General features: G+C 46.0%; 1 protein-coding gene across 2 annotated transcripts in view; it reads left to right on the top strand.

Moving 5' to 3' along the window:
• FRAS1 (Fraser extracellular matrix complex subunit 1) overlaps positions 1-22494 on the top strand; it is a 539698-nt gene that overhangs the window by 489783 nt on the left and 27421 nt on the right. For both annotated transcript variants that reach the window (XM_088481448.1, XM_088481449.1), the window contains exons 57-66: positions 3268-3428; positions 3790-3937; positions 4591-4796; positions 5637-5793; positions 6092-6292; positions 7406-7593; positions 11409-11684; positions 16344-16576; positions 16764-16924; positions 18468-18682. In XM_088481448.1, the coding sequence (XP_088337574.1) occupies positions 3268-3428; positions 3790-3937; positions 4591-4796; positions 5637-5793; positions 6092-6292; positions 7406-7593; positions 11409-11684; positions 16344-16576; positions 16764-16924; positions 18468-18682 (1946 nt within the window). The remainder of the gene's footprint in view (positions 1-3267; positions 3429-3789; positions 3938-4590; positions 4797-5636; positions 5794-6091; positions 6293-7405; positions 7594-11408; positions 11685-16343; positions 16577-16763; positions 16925-18467; positions 18683-22494) is intronic.

The following is a 22494-nucleotide window of genomic DNA, read 5'->3' as shown; positions in this document are numbered from 1 at the left end:
TGGGGCTGGTGACCATTACAGCAGGGGGAGCCACACTGTATGTCCCCGTGCAATAGTGTCAGCTGCCCAGGCTGGTTCAGCCTAGTACTGGTTATTTGAAAATAGGGGGCACGCTACGCCATTTTTTCTATCTATTTTCCAATATTAGCCTAGACTCTGGAGCGGATATTGATTTTCAGGTTACCCCACACAATTTTTTCATATGTTCTGTGCAGTGCTTTAGATCCACTGCAGATCGATGGCGGGTTCTTTTAGAAACGGTTTTGACAGCAATTTGACGTCAGATTGCAATAGACAGCAAAATTGATTCTTAGTAAGTTTAGCCCTATATGTTGTATATTTGACAGTGTTAAGTATTCATTTTCTTTACATTACAATTTTATTTTTGTTAGTTGTTAAAGCTAAGATATAATAAAACATTTTTTAAAAATTACTGCATTACTCACTTACAATTACGTAAACATTAACAATTTTAAAGCATAATTAGTGTAGTGTTTGAGGGGCCTATTTTTTAACACACAAATATTGATGGAGGTAATTAGGTTTAGAACTCGCATGGAGTTCTACCTAATTTCCGGAGGAATTCATCATTCCTCCTCTCCATAACTATCTATTCCAAAAAGCTGTCATTTCTGCGATGACAGCTTTTCAGAAAATAGATAGTTATCCCTGCCTACATCCCAGTCCTCCGTCTCCTTCACCCACCTCTGCACTGCAGTACTCTGCAGGGAACTGTCCCCCGGCGTTTAGCACCCCTCCGCTGCCTGTTCCATCCACTGTTGCTGCTGGCGATGCCTCCGCCGACCCCCTTCCCCTCCTGCCCCCGGATCTTCTGTCCTCCGGAAGTTAGCAGGTCCCACAACCCCCACCTGCAGGACACTGTGCCCCGGTGGGCTCTTCTCTGCTGCCCTCAACAATTCAATGTTGCCGCCCCCCACCTTCCCTCTATATATATATATATATATATATATATATATATATATGTATATATATATAATATATAGTTTTTTTTAAAGTACTAGTCTTCTTTCTCCCACTGCTACATGCTGCTGCTGCCGGTAAGTCTCTCCTCTGTTGCCCGGTGCCACTTATAAGTGCTTTTTCAATCAAATGTTTAGAGTAAATAAAAACAGTTAATTGAAGAAGTACATTAGTGTACTGGTGCACAGAGGGGAGACACTTCCTGCCAGCAACACCATGTACCAGTGGGGATAACACACAGACCAGCCGGAGCTGGAGGGAGCTGAGGAGGATGGTGAAAGCTGTCACTTTACTACACAAGCTGCCGTGTAGACGGCAGCTTGTGTACACTATCGGGGGCTATACGCCCCTGAGAGTGGCGTATAGTAACACCATCAGATTCCGAAAATACTTAATTTTCGGAATTTGATGAATAGCTTAATTTCTACATCCCCATACTAATGTATGGGGAGTGTGGAAATTAACACAGACGAACTTAACCAGGAGATATCGGTTATATCTCCTGCGTTAAGTGTGTTAATGAATACCAAAAAATAGAGATGAGCGGTTCGGATTCTGTGGAATCCGAACCGCTCCGAACATTGGGGATCCGAGTCCACCCGAACCCTGTTCGGGTGTTCACCGCCTGACTCGGATCCCCGTTCGGGGCCGAACGGCGGCCGCCTGATGTCGGATTCTCACTAGAGAATCCGACATCAGGTCTCCTCGCGTGTAGGGCAGAGCGCAGTGATAGCGCTCTGCCCTACACAGACACAGACACACAGCCGCCAGCGGCAGCTGTGTGTTTGTTACAGCAGCCAATGAGAGTCACACAGACTCTCATTGGCTGCTGCACGGAGGGAGCCGGCTGGAGCTCACACATGAGCTCCGTCTTCCGGCTCCCTCCTCAGCGTGTGACAGAGCGGACGGCGCGGGAGCGGGGATACAGGTAAGTTTTATTTTTTTTATTTTTTTACTTGTCAAAGGTCCGGGGGCGCTACTGGGGGGGGGGGTCTGCACTACTGGGGGGGGGCTATACTACTGGGGGGGCCATACTACAGAGGGGCCTGCTACTGGGGGGGCTATACTACTGGGGGGGGGGTCTGCACTACTGGGGGGGGGTCTGCTACTGGGGGAGGCAATACTACTGGGGGGGCCATACTACAGAGGGGCCTGCTACTGGGGGGGGCTATACTACTGGGGGGGGGGTCTGCTACTGGGGGGGCCATACTACTGGGGGGGCCTACTACAGGGGGGGCCATACTACAGGGGGGGCCCATACTACAGGGGGGGCTACTACTGGAGCAGCCTACTACTGGGGGGGCCTGCTACTGGGGCAGCCTACTACTGGGGGAGCCATACTACTGGGGGGGCATACTACTGGGTGGCATGCTAATGGGGGGCATACTACTGGGGGGGCCTGCTAATGGGGGACATACTACTGGGGGGGCCTGCTAATGGGGGGCATACTACTGGGGAGCATTCAACTGGGGGCACTGCATAGTGGACCGTACTACTAAGGGGACTGCATAGGGGGCACCACTGCTGGGGGACATTGTGTAAGGGACACCGCTACTGTGGGCATTGTGTAAAAGGGTCACTACTGTGGGCATTGTGTAAAAGGGGCACTACTGTGTGTCGTAACATAAATAAGAGACACTACTTTATGGTGTAATGTGAATCAGGCCCTATGTGCGGTGTAATGCTAATAAGATTGTGCACTGTGACTCCTAGGGCCGTAGCCCACTTTGTAAACAAGTACTGTGACTCTGCTGGCCGTACCCCACTGGGTGGGTGCACTACTTTTCATTTCTGCCACTGCTGTGTGGCAATGTGTCATAGATGTGCTTTATACTGTGGTGTCTGTGTCGTTGTGCCGCTGCTTTGTCGCTTAGTAACCAGTCAGCTCACTGCAACCTTTGGCCAATAATGTTGAAAACAATATTATAAGCTGTGATATGGTCTAAATTGACTGGAAATTAATGTTATTGAGGTTAATAATACTCTAGGAAGAAAAAAAAGACCAATTTATGTGATTTTAGCTTTTTTTGTCAATTTTTGTAAAAAAATCCAAATCCAAATCCAGTCACCGCAGTTTGGCAAATCCAAATCCAAATCCAAAGCCGGACGACGAATTAGAACCAAATCCAAATCCAAATCCGGCAAAAATGGTCCGGCGCACATCCCTACCAAAAAACGGTATTTAAGGAAAAATGTCCTTTAAAACCGTTAGTTTGGTGTTGATGAATAGGCCCCTGAATCTGTTCCATCGGGTAATTTTATTGATATTCTGTTATTTTCCATCAGGCTCCCTTGAGATACCAGTTATTCGTAACGGACCTGACCTCTCAGTGCCAACATCTGTATGGTGTGCCACTCGACCTTCAGATCCACCTTCTGCTACTCCAGGAATTGACTATATTCCTAGCTCTAAAAAAATTGAGTTTAGACCTGGGAAAACAGTAGAGGTAAGCTGCTATAAAATGTATGCCGTTAGAGTTCTCAATTTCAATTATTCAGTGTGTGTAGTTATGCAATATAACTTAATGGCACTTCACTTGTGTGCAACACCCAAATCAATAAGAGTTTCCAAGGGGATAAAAGGACAAAAATATTTGAATAACTTTTATTCTACATATCACACTGGGCGGGATGGGAAGTATTAAGCATTAATTACTGTGGGATGTATTTAGAAATGCAATTTAAATCTCAACGGACAGCTCTTGTTTTTTTTATTTTATATTTCTTTACAAATGATGATTATTTTGAGTTAAGTTGATTTATGAAATATGTAGGATATCGAAGGTGTCATTTATATCTGCATTACAGCATTGCACTCTGTCAATACTTGATGATACACAGCGCCCAGTGATTGAAGGACTGGAGACATTTGTCGTGTTCCTCAGCTCTGCCCAGGGGGCTGAACTCACCAAACCACTTCAGGCTACAGTTACTATCAACGATACCTTTCAGGATGGTATGATACTCTAAAGTGCACTTAGGAAGGGATGAGAATGGGGCTGCAGAGGGAACTCTCATGTCCAGCAATTTCTCATTTACCCATAGGAATACCATTGCAGCGTCTAATTGTGCAGTGTATGCTGTCGGCTTTAAATAGTTGAATGTGTAGTGTCATCTACAGTACACTATACTAGTGGGAGTGTATGCATAGTAGGCTACAGGTTGATTGTTAATACAAGCAATTACAATACTTGTAATGTAATGCACCAATGTAATGGTTGGCAGTAATTAGCAACTTTCTATATTACATTGTTTTCTTTCTTTAATAGATTAAATGAACAATTTCTAGTCTATCTTAATACATGGATCATTGCTTTATAATGTAAATGGCCCCCCCAGTTATATAAATCAGTATTCAAATATGGTTTTGCTGTGCTCTAAGATCGTTGTAAGGCTGTCAAAGTTATTAAATGTTGAAACAAAAGAAATGACATTTACAGCCACAATGTGTGTCCCAGCTGGTTGCAGATGAAGTAATGAGGCCTCAGATCAGCCTTGTAGCATGTGTGCAGCATTAGTAGCAGCACGATCTATATACATAGGTGTGTTTCCTAGATAAAGTGTAGGAATTGTGCCGGTTCATGTAACCTAAGCGGAGTTTCCCTTCAGTTCCCAGCATGCAGTTCAGTAAGGACCTGTTCACAGTAAAGGAGAAGGATGCATTACTGTATGTTCCTGTCATACGTACTGGAGATTTAAGTTATGAGTCTTCAGTACGATGCTACACACAGTCTCAGTCTGCTCATGTGATGGATGACTTTGAAGAAAGAAGAAATTCTGATGATTCCCGCATAACTTTTCTGAAGGGAGAAAAAGTAAGAGCTGCTTCTTTATTCACTCATTGGGTATTACCCTGGTTTTCTACTTTTGCAAAACCTCCTTCTTAGCATAGTTCAGCCTTAAATGTATCACTCAAGTGGGGGACCGCACCTATACCTTTATGCACTTTCTGGCCCACGGTATTTAATTTAGGAAGAGGATCATGGAGCTTTGACCTTTGCGGAGAAGGGACAGGGGAATCAAAGCCATTGTGATGGGAAGTGTGTAGTGAGTGGACAAGAGCCGTAGCCATCCAGTCAGGTGTCATATTCACTACAGTCATTCTGATATAGCAAGCTGATTCACTAAGACAGGTTTAGTCTGCAAGCGAAGAAAGCTTCCTGCTCTACTTGTAAATCAAAGCAGTAGGTGTTCAGGATGTGGGCATAGGGATGAAAGTGCAAAATGGGGTTACGATTGGACTGGTACGTTTTAAGTCTAAGGGGGGTATTTATCAAAGTTTGGAGAGCGATAAAATTGTGAGAGATAAAGTACCAACCAATCAACTCCACCAAGCTTTTATAAATAACCCCCTAGGTGGTAAATGTTATAGCCTGCGGACTGCAGTCATCGTCGAGTTCCGTGTAAGACTACCCAATGTTTTAAAGTAGCAGTCACTTAAAAGGCAAAACCACGTTGATTTTGCCTTTTAAATGAATTTTACTTTGAAACTTCAGACAGTCTCACACATAACTCGCCGATGGCTGCAGTCCGCAGGCTATAACTGGATTTGTATAAAACTCCATAATCTCTTTCTTAGTGATGCATGTACTATTAATCAATTAATCATTCCTGAAAGCAAAATGGCAGTCAGATCTCTTTATCTCTTTCAACAGTTGAAAAATTGTACATTATTAATCAATGATGACTCAGTGTTTGAGCCAGAAGAGCAGTTTAAGATCTACCTCAGTAACCCCCTAGGCAATCACTGGGGTGGAGCGAGAGTTGGGAAGACTGACATGGCTACCATTACTATTTCAAATGATGAGGATGGTGAGTACTGTACTATCCCTTATAAGAGAACGATCACCTATAAATACATATTAATATAACTAAACTTTAAAAAATAACTATGTATTAAGTAATGGTGCATGTATATAGGTGATGAAAAATGGAGAAATAAAATCTATAAACTATATTAAATAAATCCTACTGGTGTGTTTTATGGAACTTTTTTCTACGCTAACATATAATACAGATTACCAAATGATATATCATGATAACATTATGTTAATTAAGTTTTGTCATTATCATGGTGTTTAGTATTATTTAATTTTTTTTTTGCCACCAGCACCCACCATTGAATTTGAAGAGTCTACTTATCAAATTCGAGAGCCTCAGGAACCTGATGGAGTAGCTAATATAAACATCAAGGTAATCAGAAGAGGGGACCAGAACAGGACATCTAAGGTCCGTTGTAGCACAAGAGATGGATCTGCTCAGTCAGGAGTTGATTATTATCCAAAAAGCCGGGTTCTTAAATTCAGCCCTGGTGAGTTATATTTACAAACCACTAATATAGTTACAATATTTTAAAACAAATAATTTACTGATATCCTTTTGGGTTGTACCTTGATTAACTAAATACATTCACATATTGGGAGTAAGTTTGTAATTTATATTTCCGTTTCATTTTTTATTTTATTATATAGTTGAAAGCAGTGTATAAGGCTATAATCCTTCTGCATGTTATGATTTTGTTTGTTTCTTAGATTGTTACCTATTGTGTATTTAATTGTTTTATACAGTATGTAAATATTTTTGTTATTGATTTAAACCATCAATGCTATTGTACAAATATAAATGATTAATTCAAGTATAATCTCTATTTCTGGTCGCACAGGTGGCAGTGATATAGGGTGAAAAATCTTAACTTTAATGTTTATAGTGTCATCATATTAAGCAGTGCTGTACGGAGAATGCTTATTATCATTCACATTGGTCATTATCCCAGTGGATCTTGCACTCTAAATTCTGTCACACAACACGCAAACATTGTTTTTGGATCATGGGAGGAAACTGGAGCACCCATAGAAAACACACACAATCATTGGGGAGAATATGCAAACTCTACACTGACAGGGCCTTTTTCGGAATAGAACCTATGACTTCAGTGTTGTGAGGCAGCAATGCTGCCTACTGTACAACAATGTCATATATAGTTGGCTCAATATATCTGCAGGCATGGCTGCAAGATTAACATGATGTTCAAAAACATTAGGATTAATAGTGGCCATTCTGGAAAATGCAGTCATAAGATGACTTGGACGACAATGATGCCAGAATTGTTCTGATTGCTTAATCTGAGCTCCAAATTGCGAATCTCTTATCCAAATTGGACAATGGCCCTGTTACTCAGCTGACGTTTGCAGCCAGTTTAAAAGAACCGTCCTGTTTAGATAGTAATGAAAGTTTCTAAAAATGAAATAGGACAAATGTCTCTAGCAGCCTCTGCTTTCCAGCATCAGTTACATATCATGACACTAGTTTTTGGTTACTGCATCGTGCAATATATTTATTCAGGTACGTCACGACTGGATTTCATAAATGAGAAAATGAAAAGAACATGTACATTACTTGTTATTACTCTATTCATTATTTGCAGGTGTGGACCACATCTATTTTAAGGTGGAGATCCTGTCAAATGAAGACAGGGAGTGGCATGAATCCTTCTCGCTGGTTCTTGGACCTGATGATCCTGTTGAGGCCGTGCTTGGTGATATCACTACTGCAACTGTGACCATTCTGGACCAGGAGGCAACAGGAAGTCTAATACTGCCATCACCGCCTTTAGTGAGTTCTTCATCATGAATGTTCCTGAATCTAGGGGTTGAGCACAGTAGACTTGCTATACTATTCTCCTATTAGGTCAGGGCGACCTCACTACCTGCAGCACTCCCCACCACACTAACAGCATCCAGTGCCGCAGGGTACCCTTCTATTCTCATAAGTAAACGGTAGTAAGTTAATAATAATAAAATATTTATGTTTTACTTCTAAAAGAAAGGTGCTTCTCTGCTGAGGTACAGCATGGAGAAACCCGTAGTATTTCCCATTAAAGTATACAGATGTGTCCTCATACTTCTAGCCTGAATATGCCATGTGGAGGTAGATGCCTGGTACAAGTAAGCTGTCAGGTCCTGTGAGAGTCTGCTAGTGCCCAGCATACTTTTCGTCTGAAAATGTGTCTTAGTCGCAATGCAATGTACTAGGACGCACCAGGAGACTGCACTGATTGATTTGATATATGACACTTGTATATCTCTGTGCGACTGAGTCTGTAAATGAAGTGCAAAGGAACTTGGTGTGGAGAACAGCTGGCGCCGCTGCATCGTAGCACTTCGAAAACAGGTACAGAGACTCAGTCGCACAGACATATACAAGTGTCATATGTCAAATTAATCAGCACAGTCTCCTGGTGCACCCTAGTACATCACATTGCGACTAAGGGGGAATTCAATTAGCCGCAGTACCACCAGCTAATTGATTCCCTGGGCTAATTCAATCGGGGACCCGGCCTAATCATGGGAGGCGTGGCCACGCCCCCGTTAGAAAAACAAGTATTACCAGCGCTGTCTGAGGAGGGGGTTGCGATCAGGGTGATCGCTCCCCAGCGGCATATCTACCCATTGGCCAGGATGGCACTCGCCAGGGGAGCCAGCTGAGGGGGGGGGGGCGTCCAGCAGTGCCTCCCATGGTCAGAGGGTAGAATAAAGACAGGACTGCCGGGGAGTCCCAGGTATGTCATACTGTAGTATATTTATGCTGCTACTGTCCGTCCAGGGACTGGCAGCCGCTGGTGAGTGAGAGAGAGTTACCCACCCACTGCTTCCCGGCACCTCCTCACCCACCCCAGCACCTCCTCGCCCAGCCTCCCCCAGCCTCCTCCTCCCTGTTTCCGGATCCTCCTCGCTCCCACATGCCGCTGGGCATCGTGGAGCGGTATGGGAGGGTACCTGCCAGCTGCTCCAGTGCAGGCTGACAGCAGGACACCCGGGCCGGCGGCTGACTCTCCATCGCACATGCCGCCGGAGAGCAGAGGATGTGGGAGGGTACCAGCGGCAGCTTAGTCCTATTTCAGCACATCACACAGCAGTGTGTGCTGGGCTGCTGACAGATAAGAGGGGCGGTGGAATGGGTGTTAGACGCAGTGATGTCGGACCTGGGCCCCTCCAACAAGCCGGGCCTGGGTATTTCCTCCCCCTCTCGGCACCCCTGCTCAGCTCAGCATGCTCCAAAAAAAAAAAACCCTGGCGTGCCTGAGCGTCACAATGCCGTTTCAGAGTTGTGCATAATTTAGAGGCAGCGTCGTAGTACACGTCACCTGGCAGCAGGGGCGTATCTAGGGATCCGAGCGCCCTTGGCAAACTAATGGACTGGTGCCTCCCTCCCCCCATAATTTCTGAATAATTACACTATATATTAAATAAGTACTTAAAATGATTCCCCAGCTACCCCCTATGCAGTGCCCCCAGTAGTAGTCCCCACTATGCAGTGACCCCAGTAGCGGCCACCACCCCATACAGTGCTCCCAGTAGTGGCCCCTCCTATGCAGTGCCCCAGTAGTAGTCCTCCCTATACAATGCCCACAGTAGTAGACCCCCTATGCTGCATTGCACCCAGTAGTAGTCCCCCCTATTCAGTCCCCTCAATAGTAGTCCACCCTATGCTGCATTTCTCCCAGTAGTAGTCCCCCCTATACAGTGCCCCTTACAACTTACTGAATCCCCACTCCTGACACGACTGTTGATGTATGCTCCTCCCTGCACGCTCTGCAGTGCCTTATGGTAGAGACGTCATTACGTCTTTCCCATCACCCGCTGCGGGGAAAGCCGGAAGGCGGAGCTCATGAGTGAGCTCTAGCCGCCTCCCACCGTGGACGCAGCAGCCAATCAGAGTCTGTCTGACTCTCATTGGCTGGCTGATGTGTGGTTGTTACTGTGTAGGGCAGACCGCTCTCACTGCGGTCTGCCCTACACTTGTGGGGCCCAGGGGACTAGCGGTGAGTGCAGCCCACTGGGGTAGTCCACCCCTTGGCTTCTGGTGGCAGTGTTTGTTGCTGTGTAGGGCAGACCGCTCTCACTGCGGTCTGCCCTACACTTGTGGGGCCCGGTGGGTGCAGCCCACTGGGGTAGTCCACCCCTTTGGCCGGTGCCCCTGGCGACTGCCATCTTGGCCAATGGGTAGATACACCCCTTCCTGGCAGGTTTATACACAGAAGTGCTTGCGGTAGGGTATGGTCTACCACAAGCGCTGCGATTGCATCCGATGGTACCAATGGTTGCATACACTTCCTGGAGATGACGTGCGCAAGTTGGCGTTTTCTTAAAACTGGCTGGTGGGCATCTGTATACACTGAGCGATCGCACACCAAGACATAGTGGGCGTGCTAATGCCTTGCCGTGCGATCGCCTACATTCCCAAATTTGCATACGCTAGGTGCGAGCGTACGCATCTAGCGAGCTGGTCTGAATGAGCTCCATAGACCACACTGTAACTATGCAGTTCCTGACAGCAGTTACTGCTCAAGGTAGAAAACTAGGAGTGGTTATTTACATTTTCCTTCCATGTATATTTGCTACTGGCCTTTTATTTGCTCAGCAAGAGTCTGACTATTTCTATTGCATGCAGTTTCTCCTGGAATATATATTTGCTCAGCATTATTATAGTGGCCTGTAAGTCTTGTACTGCTGCGTAGGTGTGAGGGGGATCGGTTTGCTTGTAAAGCTATGAATTATTGATGTAATTCGCTGTGCATTAATATATGAATCGGTAACTGTGCGATAGGTAATTGCACCAGATGTAATGTTCGCTTTAAAGTGTATATATATAAATGCAAAGACATTGCTACACATCTATATGCCACCTGTTGTTGACTGCTGCATTTACTGCTTATCCTCAGAGTGTAATTACTTCATGAAATGTTCACATTAAAGTTACTTAAAGCAAAGCTAATTAAATGAGCGGCTGTAATTTTTAACATTAACTTGTCAGGCAGAGTCTGGGTCATTATGTCATTATATATTGTTATGTTCCAAATGAGGCACCTAATCGTTGCATAGAACTAGTGAGACTTATAATGTATCTAATCTCTAACATGTAGTCACAATGCAGGCAGCTATTTTATGGGCTGAACCAATATCCACAATAATGCAAATTTCAGGCTGATTCTGGTTTGAAGCAGCCGTGTCCGTGTCTGTTGCTGGTCGCCTGCCTGCAAATGCCACTACAAAGCCCTTCCCTGGTGTACATCCTGGCATCCAAATGTGCAAGGACTGAGACGCCCACTGTCAGTGTCCATAGGCGATATTATACCGATTGGTGCGTCTTTAGATGCGCACCATCAGTTGTACATATCTGAGACCACGCGTCTCCTGTGCACCTCCATTGCAACTCCGACGGATGCGCAGTGCGAGATATACACATACACAGAAGATAATCGCTCCACTGCACACAAAATCTACAGTGTGCTACTCAGAATCAGGCCCCTTGTGCCTCTCTAATGTCACTAGATCCTTGCTTAATACTGCCTCACTTTACAGAATAGCTTGGCTCACTGTGTGCACATGATGGATACACTTTAACTTGCTCTTTGAACTTGTCTTCAGGTTGTATCCCTGGCTGACTATGACCAAGTGGAGGAAGTTACCAAGGAGGGTGTAAAGAAATCCCCATCTCCTGGTTACCCCCTGGTCTGTGTCACGCCTTGTGACCCACACTTTCCAAAATACTCTGTGATGAAGGAGCGCTGTGAGGAGGCCGGCATTAATCAGTCTACCATCTTGTTCAGCTGGGAAGTGGCAGCACCCACGGATTCCAATGGGGCAAGATCTCCCTTTGAGACAGTGACTGATACCACCCCTTTTACTGGTGTAAATCACATGGTGAGTATCCACGGTCATCCCCGTGGTAATGATTTAATGACAGGTCTGCTGCAAATACTTCCACAGATATCATTAAAAATACCTCAAGGTTTGGGAACGGTTTAATTTCAGAAAGACTCCACAACAACACAGCTATCATTTAAAGTTCTCTGGGGCAGCTAAGCAATGCTCATCACCCTGGTGATGCTGGCTGGCAGCAAAATAGAGGACTCTTACTGCTTCACCTTTCAGTCTTGGGGCCTTCTGTGCATGCTTGTGTGCATGTGGGAACTTCCGTTTGCTCTTTCTGGAACAATTAATTAAAAATAAATACAATAGAAAAATACTTGAAAACAATATATATATATATATATAGATATATATATATATATAGATGTGTCATCATCGCTCATCTTATGACCATACACAGTGTAGTGTGATAAACTAGTCACGTTTGATATGCCTGCGGCTGGTCGCAGGGTGGCGTATTCTGTCACAGTGTTGTGTATTGAGTCGCTGCTTAGTGTACTGAAGGCCTGATTCAGCATGGATCGCTATTCTGCTTATACGCACGCAATGCAGTTGCTAATATCAGCGGGGATATGCAAATGTTTGTATTCGCAATGTGATCTCAGCCTGACATACGGACGCTCACTTCCCCTTACTCACATCCGATCACTTGGGCAACATAGCGAAACAATCGATAACATACGCATACGCACACTTAAGGCAGGTCAGACCTCACTCAGGGATTGCTAATTTCAGCGTATGCTATGAGGCCTCAGGCTGCGTATGGTATTGCAGTGACTAATTTATGCACACCCCTGCAACGCCGACCACCCCCAAACGGTACTTCCTGTCAATCACTCTGCAATGGATCTGCGTACACACTGAGCTCATTCCCGATCGCAGTAGCTAGTACGCGCACTGCGATGTATACGCATGCACAGATCGCGAAAAATCGACCAACTGCATGCATCTTAGCAATCCTTGCTGAATCAGGCCCTGAGAACGGAGACTGCAATACTTGTATTCATCCACCAGGTGTCGTTTTTTAAAAACTTATTGCACATGCAATCCAATGTAATCAAATGATGCTTGCAGCACAAGAACTACTGTATGTACTTTTTTTGGATGCTCAGTTACAGTATTCCCCTCTTGTATTCCCATCTGTGGTTTGTTGTTTTACAGTTTACAATTTATAATTGTATTCGGTTACCAGTTTTATATTGCATTATGCTGGATGTACTGTACTGCACGATAACAAATAAAACATTATTTTATTAAATTCATTGCCGGTCCCTGGAACTCACACATTGATGACTGTGCATCTTTTGCAGCAAAACAGTCTTGTGCAGCAATGCTAAAAAGTAAATGCAGGGTTGGGGAGAAAAAAAATCACTACAATCATTTTTTTTGTGTCAATTAGTGTAGTGTATGTGTGCGAATTTCAGTGTTTACGGTTAAACAGTTATTGCCACTAGGTTGCTGTAGAATACGCAGTATGTAATCCAAACACACCTCTTTTTGTGTTGAGACTTGTAGTTGAGTGATAATTTCATATAGCGTCCCTCAGTGTCGAAAGTTCACCCCAGATGCCCGGAGGCAAGGAATAATTTGGTGCCCCCCTCCCCGTCAGCAATTCACATGTAGACAGGCTATAGATCAGGGATGGGGAACCTTAGGCTCTGGGGCCGTATAAGGCCCTCGGAGTCATTTGGTCTGGCCCTCTGAGCTTTTTTCTGCTAGCCTCATCTGGCTAGCAGGGTGCCTAGAGTTGCACCCTGCAGCCAGATCTATGCAGCAGTGCCATCTGGACGCTTCAGACGGTCACACCGCTGCCCTTACAACTCCCCGAAGTATGAGAATGCCCTGGGCATTGCTGCAATCACCGGTGATTGTGACCCCGCCCCTTCTGACATCATACAGAGAAGGGGCGTGGTCTGTACCCGGCTCATGAATAATGTTATATGTATAAAAATGGCCCCCGGCAGAAAAAAGGTTCCCCACCCCTGCTATAGATAGACAAAGGCAGCAGCTAATGGTCTGACATGGAGTTCTCCACTAATGTATGGTGGGTTCTGAGGTGCCTGGAAGGGGTGCCATGTACTGGGCGGCTGTGACGGTATACTCCATGTACATAGTTACAACCCTAGTAGGCGTGAATATGTTGTGGACAATGGAGGAGGTGCCCCTTCAGAGCTGGAGCCCGGCGGCAGGCGCCTCCATTGTCTCCCATAGTTCTGCCCCTGGCGCCCCTCAACCCTACCAACACCTCTGGTCATTTGTAAGGAATGTTGGCACTGTGTGAGTACCACATATCACTGCCGAAATTGCCGCTAGGCGCTTGTAGAACAGTATGCATGACACGGGCAGTCTAATAAAATTAGGTGTTAACGTTCTGGTACTTTGGGTTGACTGCTGCTTCCATGATTTACAGTGCTTAAATACTGTGATTGGTTGCCTGTCAGGGCTTTCACAAACTGTAGTGCCATATCCATCCACTGCCATTGTATTCAGCATGCCAGTTTCCATTAGTGGAGCTCTCTCCACCCAGTGGTGAAGCTGTGTGTTGCATGCTGTGGATCCTCTTGTGCCTTACCACGCAACCCACACTATTTTTATGCTGCGACTAAGACGCCTGTTTGATGCAAATACAGCAAGGATGAGCATGGCACATCTGTATGTGTGTGTGTGTGTGTATATATATATATATATATATATATATATGTATGTATGTATGTGTATATATATACTGTAGGTACGTAGTTACAATACCGACGTGCGTCATCCTGGCTGAAGAAATCCAGGCGCAGGAATGCCACTACCTGGCTACAAGACCGGCGCTGGAATACCAACCGGAGGTGACATCCCAATGCCGGAATCCCGACAGCCAGGATGCCAAATGTCAGTATAGAGGGGCTGGGTAGGACAGCCATGGGGGGTTAGGTTTAGGCGTCACGGGGGGGGAGGGGGTGTTAGGGTTAGGCTAGGGGAGGGGGAGGTTAGGGTTAGGTACCCCCAGGGGTGGGTTAGGCATTAACGGGGAGGGTTAGGATAGAGTGGGAGGAGGGTTAGTGATAGGATGTGCAAACAGAGAGTTAGGGTTATGGGGAGAAGGGAGGAGGGTGAGTATACTTACCCGACCCTTGTCGGGATCCTGAGCATCGGGATGCCGCTGTCGGTATATTGACATGGATGCCAGGATTTCATACATATATATATATATATATATATATATATATATATATATATACTTTAGGAAATTATTAATTAAATTAAATATTTTATCATTGCATCCCACAAGCTCTATAACTGAGATGGCAATTGCAATAAGAGTATTGCAGCAGTATACGTACCACCCCAATCCATTCTCCTCAGTGATTGATTCCAATGGAATGGGTATGATATACCGCCGGCAGCCCGACAGGAGCAGAGTGCGACGCAGCGGAAGCCCGACAGCGCTGGAAATCCCGATCGTGGATAGGTAAGTATCCACTAACCTAACCTAACCCCCCTAACCCTAACCCTCCTTAGGGGTGCCTAACCCTAATTTCCCACCCAAGTGCCTAACCCTAATCCCCCCTCTAAGTGCCTAACCCTAACCACCCCCTTCCCCGCTACCTAACCCTAAGTCCCCCGGGGGGGTGCCTAACCCTAAGTCTCCCCCAGGGGTGCCTAACCCTAACCCTCCCTCCTCCTAGCCAAACCCTAACCCTCCCGGGGGGGTGCCTAACCTTAAGTCCCCCCCGGGAGCCCTAAACCTAACCCTCCCCCCCGGCGGCTGTCCGCTCGCGGCGCCCAGCATCACTACGTTCGTGATGCCGGGCGCCGGTCTACATCTAGACGCCCGGCATTTCACCCGGGATAAGACAGTCGGGAAGCCGGCTGCCGGTATATAGCAGTCGGCTTCCCGATTGCTTCCCGATTCCAACGATAGCCAAGTCTTTGAAGCTGAAGCTGCATGACACGCCGGCAATGGAGATAGTGAAACCTGGTCTTGGGGGACTCTGTCTAATTGTTTTGTACCAAGAGCTTCAAGCTATGTAAACAGTACATACAGTAGATGTGCAAAAACAGCAGCTGTACTCAACATGTATATGAAAAGGAAAACATTATGCTAATTGAATACTTGAAAATGAAAGTGCACTTTTCACATGTGGAATCAATATGCAGTATTAAGCCTATTAAATTATTGGAACCAGTAGTGCTATCGATTCCTAGTGCATCAATAGGCTGCTCTCATGTAACGTGATGAAGCCTACAGTACAAAGTGGTTGTCTCTGATGTGTTGCTGACTGGTGAAGCAAACTTTTTTTTTTAATTGGTCTTGTTCTTTTTTTTGTTATTAAAGCGTTACACATTAAATATCAAACAATGACAATAGAGTGTAAAGAAAGGCTTCATAAAAGGCAATAATAAATCAGCAGCTAAACATACATAAAACATAAAAGCCAGCAGCCCAGATGCCTTTACATCTTAATATTTTTACAAAATTAATGGAAAGCCAGAGAAAAAAATAAATGTCTAAAACAAATCAGGTTTTACTTATTCAAATAAAGTGCAAATTAGAATTTTACACTTATATATATATATATATATTTTTTTTTTTTTAATGCTAGTTTTCCTTGTTATTTTCCAGTAGATGTGATCTCTATTTTTCCTCTTCCATGTATATAGGTGCTGGACAGTATTTATTTCAGCAGACGTTTTCATGTGCGATGTGTTGCCAAAGCGGTGGACAAGGCTGGACATGTGGGAACGCCGCTGAGGAGCAATATTGTGACAATAGGAACAGACAATGCCATCTGCCACACACCTGTGGTGGCGGGCACTGCCAGAGGCTTCCAGGCTCAGTCTTTTATTGCAACACTGAAATATCTGGATGTTAAACACAAAGAACATCCCAACAGGTATGTTATTAGAGCAAGTAACGGAGCTAAATCATCTTATGTGAAGTAGAATTCTAATTGTGTATTGTGAAAGTGATGACTTGTTTGCGTTTTACAGTGCAGTAAATAAATATTGCTGTGCATAGTCTGTATTTTGACTCCTAAAGGTACGCCACACGTCTTTACTGGAAATCATTTTTTCCCCTAGGATTCATATCTCTGTGCAGATTCCGCACCAAGACGGCATGCTCCCCCTAATTTCTACCATGCCGCTGCACAACCTGCACTTCCTGCTCTCTGAGTCTGTTTACCGCCACCAACATGTATGCTCCAATCTGGTCACCATCCGCGACCTGAGAGGCATTTCTGGTAATGTAACTGCAAACTATGCAGCCTTAATATTCATTGTGCTTTTGAGTTTTTTCTGAATTCCAAGAACATCTATCATATAAGAAGCCTAATGTTAGTCTAGCAGCTGTGCACTAGATGAGGAGAGACTTCGTCCCCTCAGAGCTCTTAGGGGTTTCTAGACTGACATAGCAGCTGCGGAGATTGAGGGGATCGTACGCAACATTAAAGTGCTACAGTATCTACCACCTCAATAACGGTGCCTCATGGTAAGCACAGTGATATCTGTCTGTGCTACAGTATCTACCACCTCAATATCTGTGCCTCATGGTAAGCACAGTGATATCTGTCTGTGCTACAGTATCTACCACCTCAATAACGGTGCCTCATGGTAAGCACAGTGATATCTGTCTGTGCTACAGTATCTACCACCTCAATATCTGTGCCTCATGGTAAGCACAGTGATATCTGTCTGTGCTACAGTATCTACCACCTCAATAACGGTGCCTCATGGTAAGCACAGTGATATCTGTCTGTGCTACAGTATCTACCACCTCAATAACGGTGCCTCATGGTAAGCACAATGATATCTGTCTGTGCTACAGTATCTACCACCTCAATAATGGTGCCTCATGGTAAGCACAGTGATATCTGTCTGTGCTACAGTATCTACCACCTCAATAATGGTGCCTCATGGTAAGCACAGTGATATCTGTCTGTGCTACAGTATCTACCACCTCAATAACGGTGCCTCATGGTAAGCACAGTGATATCTGTCTGTGCTACAGTATCTACCACCTCAATAACGGTGCCTCATGGTAAGCACAGTGATATCTGTCTACGGTCCTACTAGCTGTGTGGTGCCTCATGGTAAGCACAGTGATATCTGTCTGTGCTACAGTCCTACTAGCTGTGTGGTGCCTCATGATAAGCACAGTGATATCTGTCTGTGCTACGGTCCTACTAGCTGTGTGGTGCCTCATGGTAAGCACAGTGATATCTGTCTGTGCTACGGTCCTACTAGCTGTGTGGTGCCTCATGGTAAGCACAGTGATATATGTCTGTGATACGGTCCTACTAGCTGTGTTCTCCAGGAGATGAGCTAAGTATAATGCAAAGCATACTACTAGCTACATGCTGCCATTGCTATCCTCAGTAAGGCCTCTACTCATATTACCCTTTCTCCATCCTTTTATGAATGTGCTTCCTCTACAGACTGGCAGTATTAAGCAGACATAGTGACCATACAAAGCTCAGCTACCTGCATCCAAGCATCCTTTTTTACCCTAATGATTATACAGAAGGCAGCACCATTCACTAGGCAGTTCACATTTGTTTCTATGCTGTATATTAGTGTTGAACAATCCTAATGGTACAAGACTGAATGTATTATACAAAGTGGCCTCAGTCCTCACCTAATTCTCTAACCAGCTCACTAATACTCTCAGACTCACTGGTCCTTTCGGTAAATGCCAAAATTGCCAGATTGCTAGTCTGAACCTAGACGGGAGCATGTGTTCTAGATATGGTATCCTCTTATTTTGCTGTTGGCGTTGTATTGCAGAAGCAGGATTCTTGGACGAGGTGACATATGACAGCATCGCTGTGGGTCCCGGCTATGATCGTCAATACCAATTTGATCCCAATGTCAGGGAGCCGAAGACGGTGCAGCTGTACAAACACCTGAATCTGAAGAGTTGCATTTGGACTTTTGATGCCTACTATGACATGACAGAACTTATTGATGTCTGCGGTGGAGCCGTGACAGCTGACTTTCAGGTGCCACCTTAGTATGAACTTCATAATGGACACAAATATAAGATGGAGGCAAATAGGGTAGAAAGGAATCATGTAAACACTTTATGAAAGGTATTTTATTGAGTGTTGTGCAAATTTGATACTATGAATGACAGCTTTGGGAATCAGGAGCATAGTGAAGATTAACTGTTTAATTGTAACAAAATGTAGTCCAGACTATGCAGGGTATAAACCAAGTTCAGTGTAGCTGGAAACTTTGGGTGTGGCTCAGTGTCAGACTGGTGCATGAAGGGCCCACCAGGGAAAGGCAGTGGTAGGGGTCGGCCAACCATTATAGATGACATAACTTGCAGACATCATGGATACTACAGTGCATGGTCTGTTCATCCATGTTCCTGCTGTACCAGGTAACTGACCCTGTTATAGAGTAACAATGTATCATTTGAGTGCACTGTCTGAAACATGACATTAGAAAAGGAGGTTTGGGCCCTTAGGCAGTGGGGACCATCGGGGATTTCCCCTGTACCCCTGTGGGCCAGTCCGACCCTGGTGTAGCTGAATGGCAGGCTGAACTGAGGAGACAGTGCCAGGCAAAGCAGAAAACATAAACACAAGTAAACTTCTGGGAAATCCAGACAAATTGTAATCTGAGAGGCCCAAGGAAACAGCACTGATTGTCAGGAAGACCAAGGCACAATAACAGGAAAGCAGCTGGAACCTGGAAGAATACATCAGAAAAAAACAAACAATGACCAATAAGGTGCATGGTGAGGGGCAGGAATAAATAGTCTGTGAGACAGGTGCATGTGATAAAACAGGAGAGTGAGATTAAAGGTGGGTACACACCTGACAGATATATCTGCAGATGATGGTCGTTCATACACAGATGATGGTCGTTCATGGAAGGTATGGCCAAAATCACTCCCACTGACATCACTAGTGATGTCAGTGGGGCCGACTTCAGACGGTAGGCGTTCCCATGGGAACGCCTCCGTCTGGCAGGCACGCCCCCGGCACGCCCACCAAAGGGGGCGTGCTGTCAATCAACATGGACAGCACGCCCCCTTTGGTGCGAGACCCGGAGCGACAGCTTGGCTGTCGCAGTCCGGGTCTCGCACATGCGCACGACGGAGCTCCCTCCGTCGTGCGCATGCGCAGTGGGGCAACATCGACCCGTTTGCGAGTGTCCTTTGCTCGCGACCGGGTCTGAATGACCCCCTTTGTTCACAGACATATTGACGGGGGCACGATATATTGGCCGATCAATTGATCGGCCGATATGTCGGCCAGTGTGTACCCAGCATAACTCCTGTATTAGAGAGAGACATCGGAAGCCGATGGTTAGCAACCATCGATATTTCAGATTTAATTAAATAACTTTTTCTATCAAATACTGGGAAATCGATGGCTGCCAGCCATCGAATGCAGCTTTCTGATCTCTGGGCCTGATTCAGAGCCGGACGCAATTAGCGCTCGCTCGGCCAGAAAATAGGGGTGGCTATTCAAATGAACCGTTCGCTCTTTGCGGTCTGTTCACGCCTCTAGATCTGAATGAGCGAACAAAACTTGCGGTCGTTTTTTGGAAAAATACGCTCCCTGGCCGCTCGCATCCTACGTCATGTCCGCTATTTATTAGATTAATCGAGTACATCGACCAGCGTATGAACTGCTCGCTATTCTTGTGGTTGGTTTTTGCTACCACAATCTTGCGAGCAGTTCTGGCTATAAAATAACCCAGTGACGTGGTCAATGACGCTGCTGTTTTAATTATGCACATCCTTAAAACTCCCGTTTTGACCTTTAAGCACGCCTGCGTGCAGATCTCCACTCCCCGTTTTCAAGCACCTTCCCCTGTTACCACCCACATATGCCTCATTCTGTCACTCAAATTATCAGGCATTCGCTATTTAGCGAACAAACGAATTTCGGCCGCACTGACTGGTTCGCGCATGCGTATAACGATCCGTACGCATCCGCAGTTGGGCAAACATCGCTCGGAGCGAACGAGCGGCCACTTACGAGCGGCTCTGAATCAGGCCCTCTGTCCAATGGCTGGTTGTTTTATTGCTCAGCTAATGCATTGGTAAGGCGCAAGGGAATAGATGGCATCTATTCAGAGTGTAGGGGGGGCCTGGCGGCAGCCCAACATCTCGCAGAGTGCTGGGAATGTCCCCACAGTGACGTGGACATTTGAGCTGCGTTGTGCCGCCCCCTTTTCCACAAACTCCATACTTTTTTGGGTGCATATATATAAACATTGGATGGTTATACTATCGAATGGTTGCGATGCGATGACTGGTTGTCATCGCATCGCTGGATTTGATGTCGGAAGCCCGGCAACCATTCGATGGGCTCCGAAGTTCATCCCTATCCTGTATGTGGGGAAATAATGAATACATTAGCAGCACCTCTGGTGGCACAGAGGTACTGCAGGCCAGACACAAAAATGATAGAGGGCGTGATTCCGAGATGGACGCAATGGCGATTTTGACGCAGATCGAGAGATTGTTAGCCATTGCGCATGTGTGTTTGCCGTACTCCACATGCACGGTGATTGTTTTACGATTACACAGGCACAGAGGATCCATTTGCAAACTGAGTGACACGTAGTCAGCGTTTGGGGGAGATAACGAGGGGTGGTTAATAAAATGCAGGCATATCTGACCGTATAAACGGCGTTACATGGACGTGCATAATTTTGCCCTTGCGGCCTCCTACGCAGCATGAGAGCACTCTGCTTGTCAGGAGAGCTGCCGAGTATGCGGCCAGGCCTGCCATAAGAGTAAGATGGCTGCTCAATGTGCTTCAATGTTATCGATATTTACGTGATGTTGTACGCAGATGAGAAGGCAGCAGTGTGTGTCCTTATGCTCAGGTAAGCTTTGGAACTAATAGCATATTTTCAGTGGGAAATCGCAGCTGCGATCGCATTAGCATCCATCTCTGAAACAGGCCCAGAATCCTAACATTGAGAATAGGTCCCAAACCTTGGGCCCTGATTCAGACCCGCTCGCGGGTAGATGGTGCCCAAGTGCGCATGCGCACAACGGAGGCGGCTCCGTCGTGCGCATGCACGAGACCCGAATAACGACGGCCAAGCCGTCGATAAGGGTCTCGCACCAAAGGGGGCGTGCTGTCGATGGTGATTGACAGCACGCCCCCTTTGGCGGGCGACCCGGGGGCGTGGCTGCCCAGACCCAGGCGTTCCCATGGGAACGCCTACCGTCTAGGTCCGGCCCCACTGACATCACTAGTGATGTCAGTGGGAGTGCTTTTGGCTCTGATAGAGCCAAAAGCACTCCTGGGCTTGTGGAAGCGAGACCCTACCGCAGGGTCTCGTCGCAAGCCTGATGGTCGCAATGGTCTTGACCATCGCGACCATCATTTTGGCCGCTCGCAATAGCTGTGGGTGGTCACCCACAGCTATGCGAGCGGCCAGGAGGCCGCTCCAAAAAGGATCAGGGACGGCCCTGATTTAGAGCGAGCGCTCTGTCAGAGCGTCCGGCTCTGAATCAGGGCCTCTGTCCTCAAGGCACCCTACCAGTCCAGGTCTTAAGGATATCCATACTTGTGCATAGATGGTATAAAGTATAATCAAACTGACTGAGGTACCAATTAAGTCAAATGTGCTTAAGTATGGATATCCTGAAACCCTGGACTGTTAGGGTGCCTTGAGGATTGAGTTTGGGAACCACTGGATTGGGTGTAATACATTAATAATGATACAGAGAAATAGTAACACACAGCTATCACCAAATTAGTTTACAGACTTTGGGCAAAATTTACTAAGCGGTGGGTTCTAAACCCTGGCGGTTTGGTGGCGGTTTTGCTAT

This window comes from Taudactylus pleione, unplaced genomic scaffold (assembly GCF_031769625.1).
Source record: "Taudactylus pleione unplaced genomic scaffold, aTauple2 ptg000273l, whole genome shotgun sequence".
NCBI lineage: Eukaryota > Metazoa > Chordata > Amphibia > Anura > Myobatrachidae > Taudactylus > Taudactylus pleione.
Note: the sequence above shows the minus strand (reverse complement) of the source record. Positions and strands in the feature narration are given on the sequence as shown.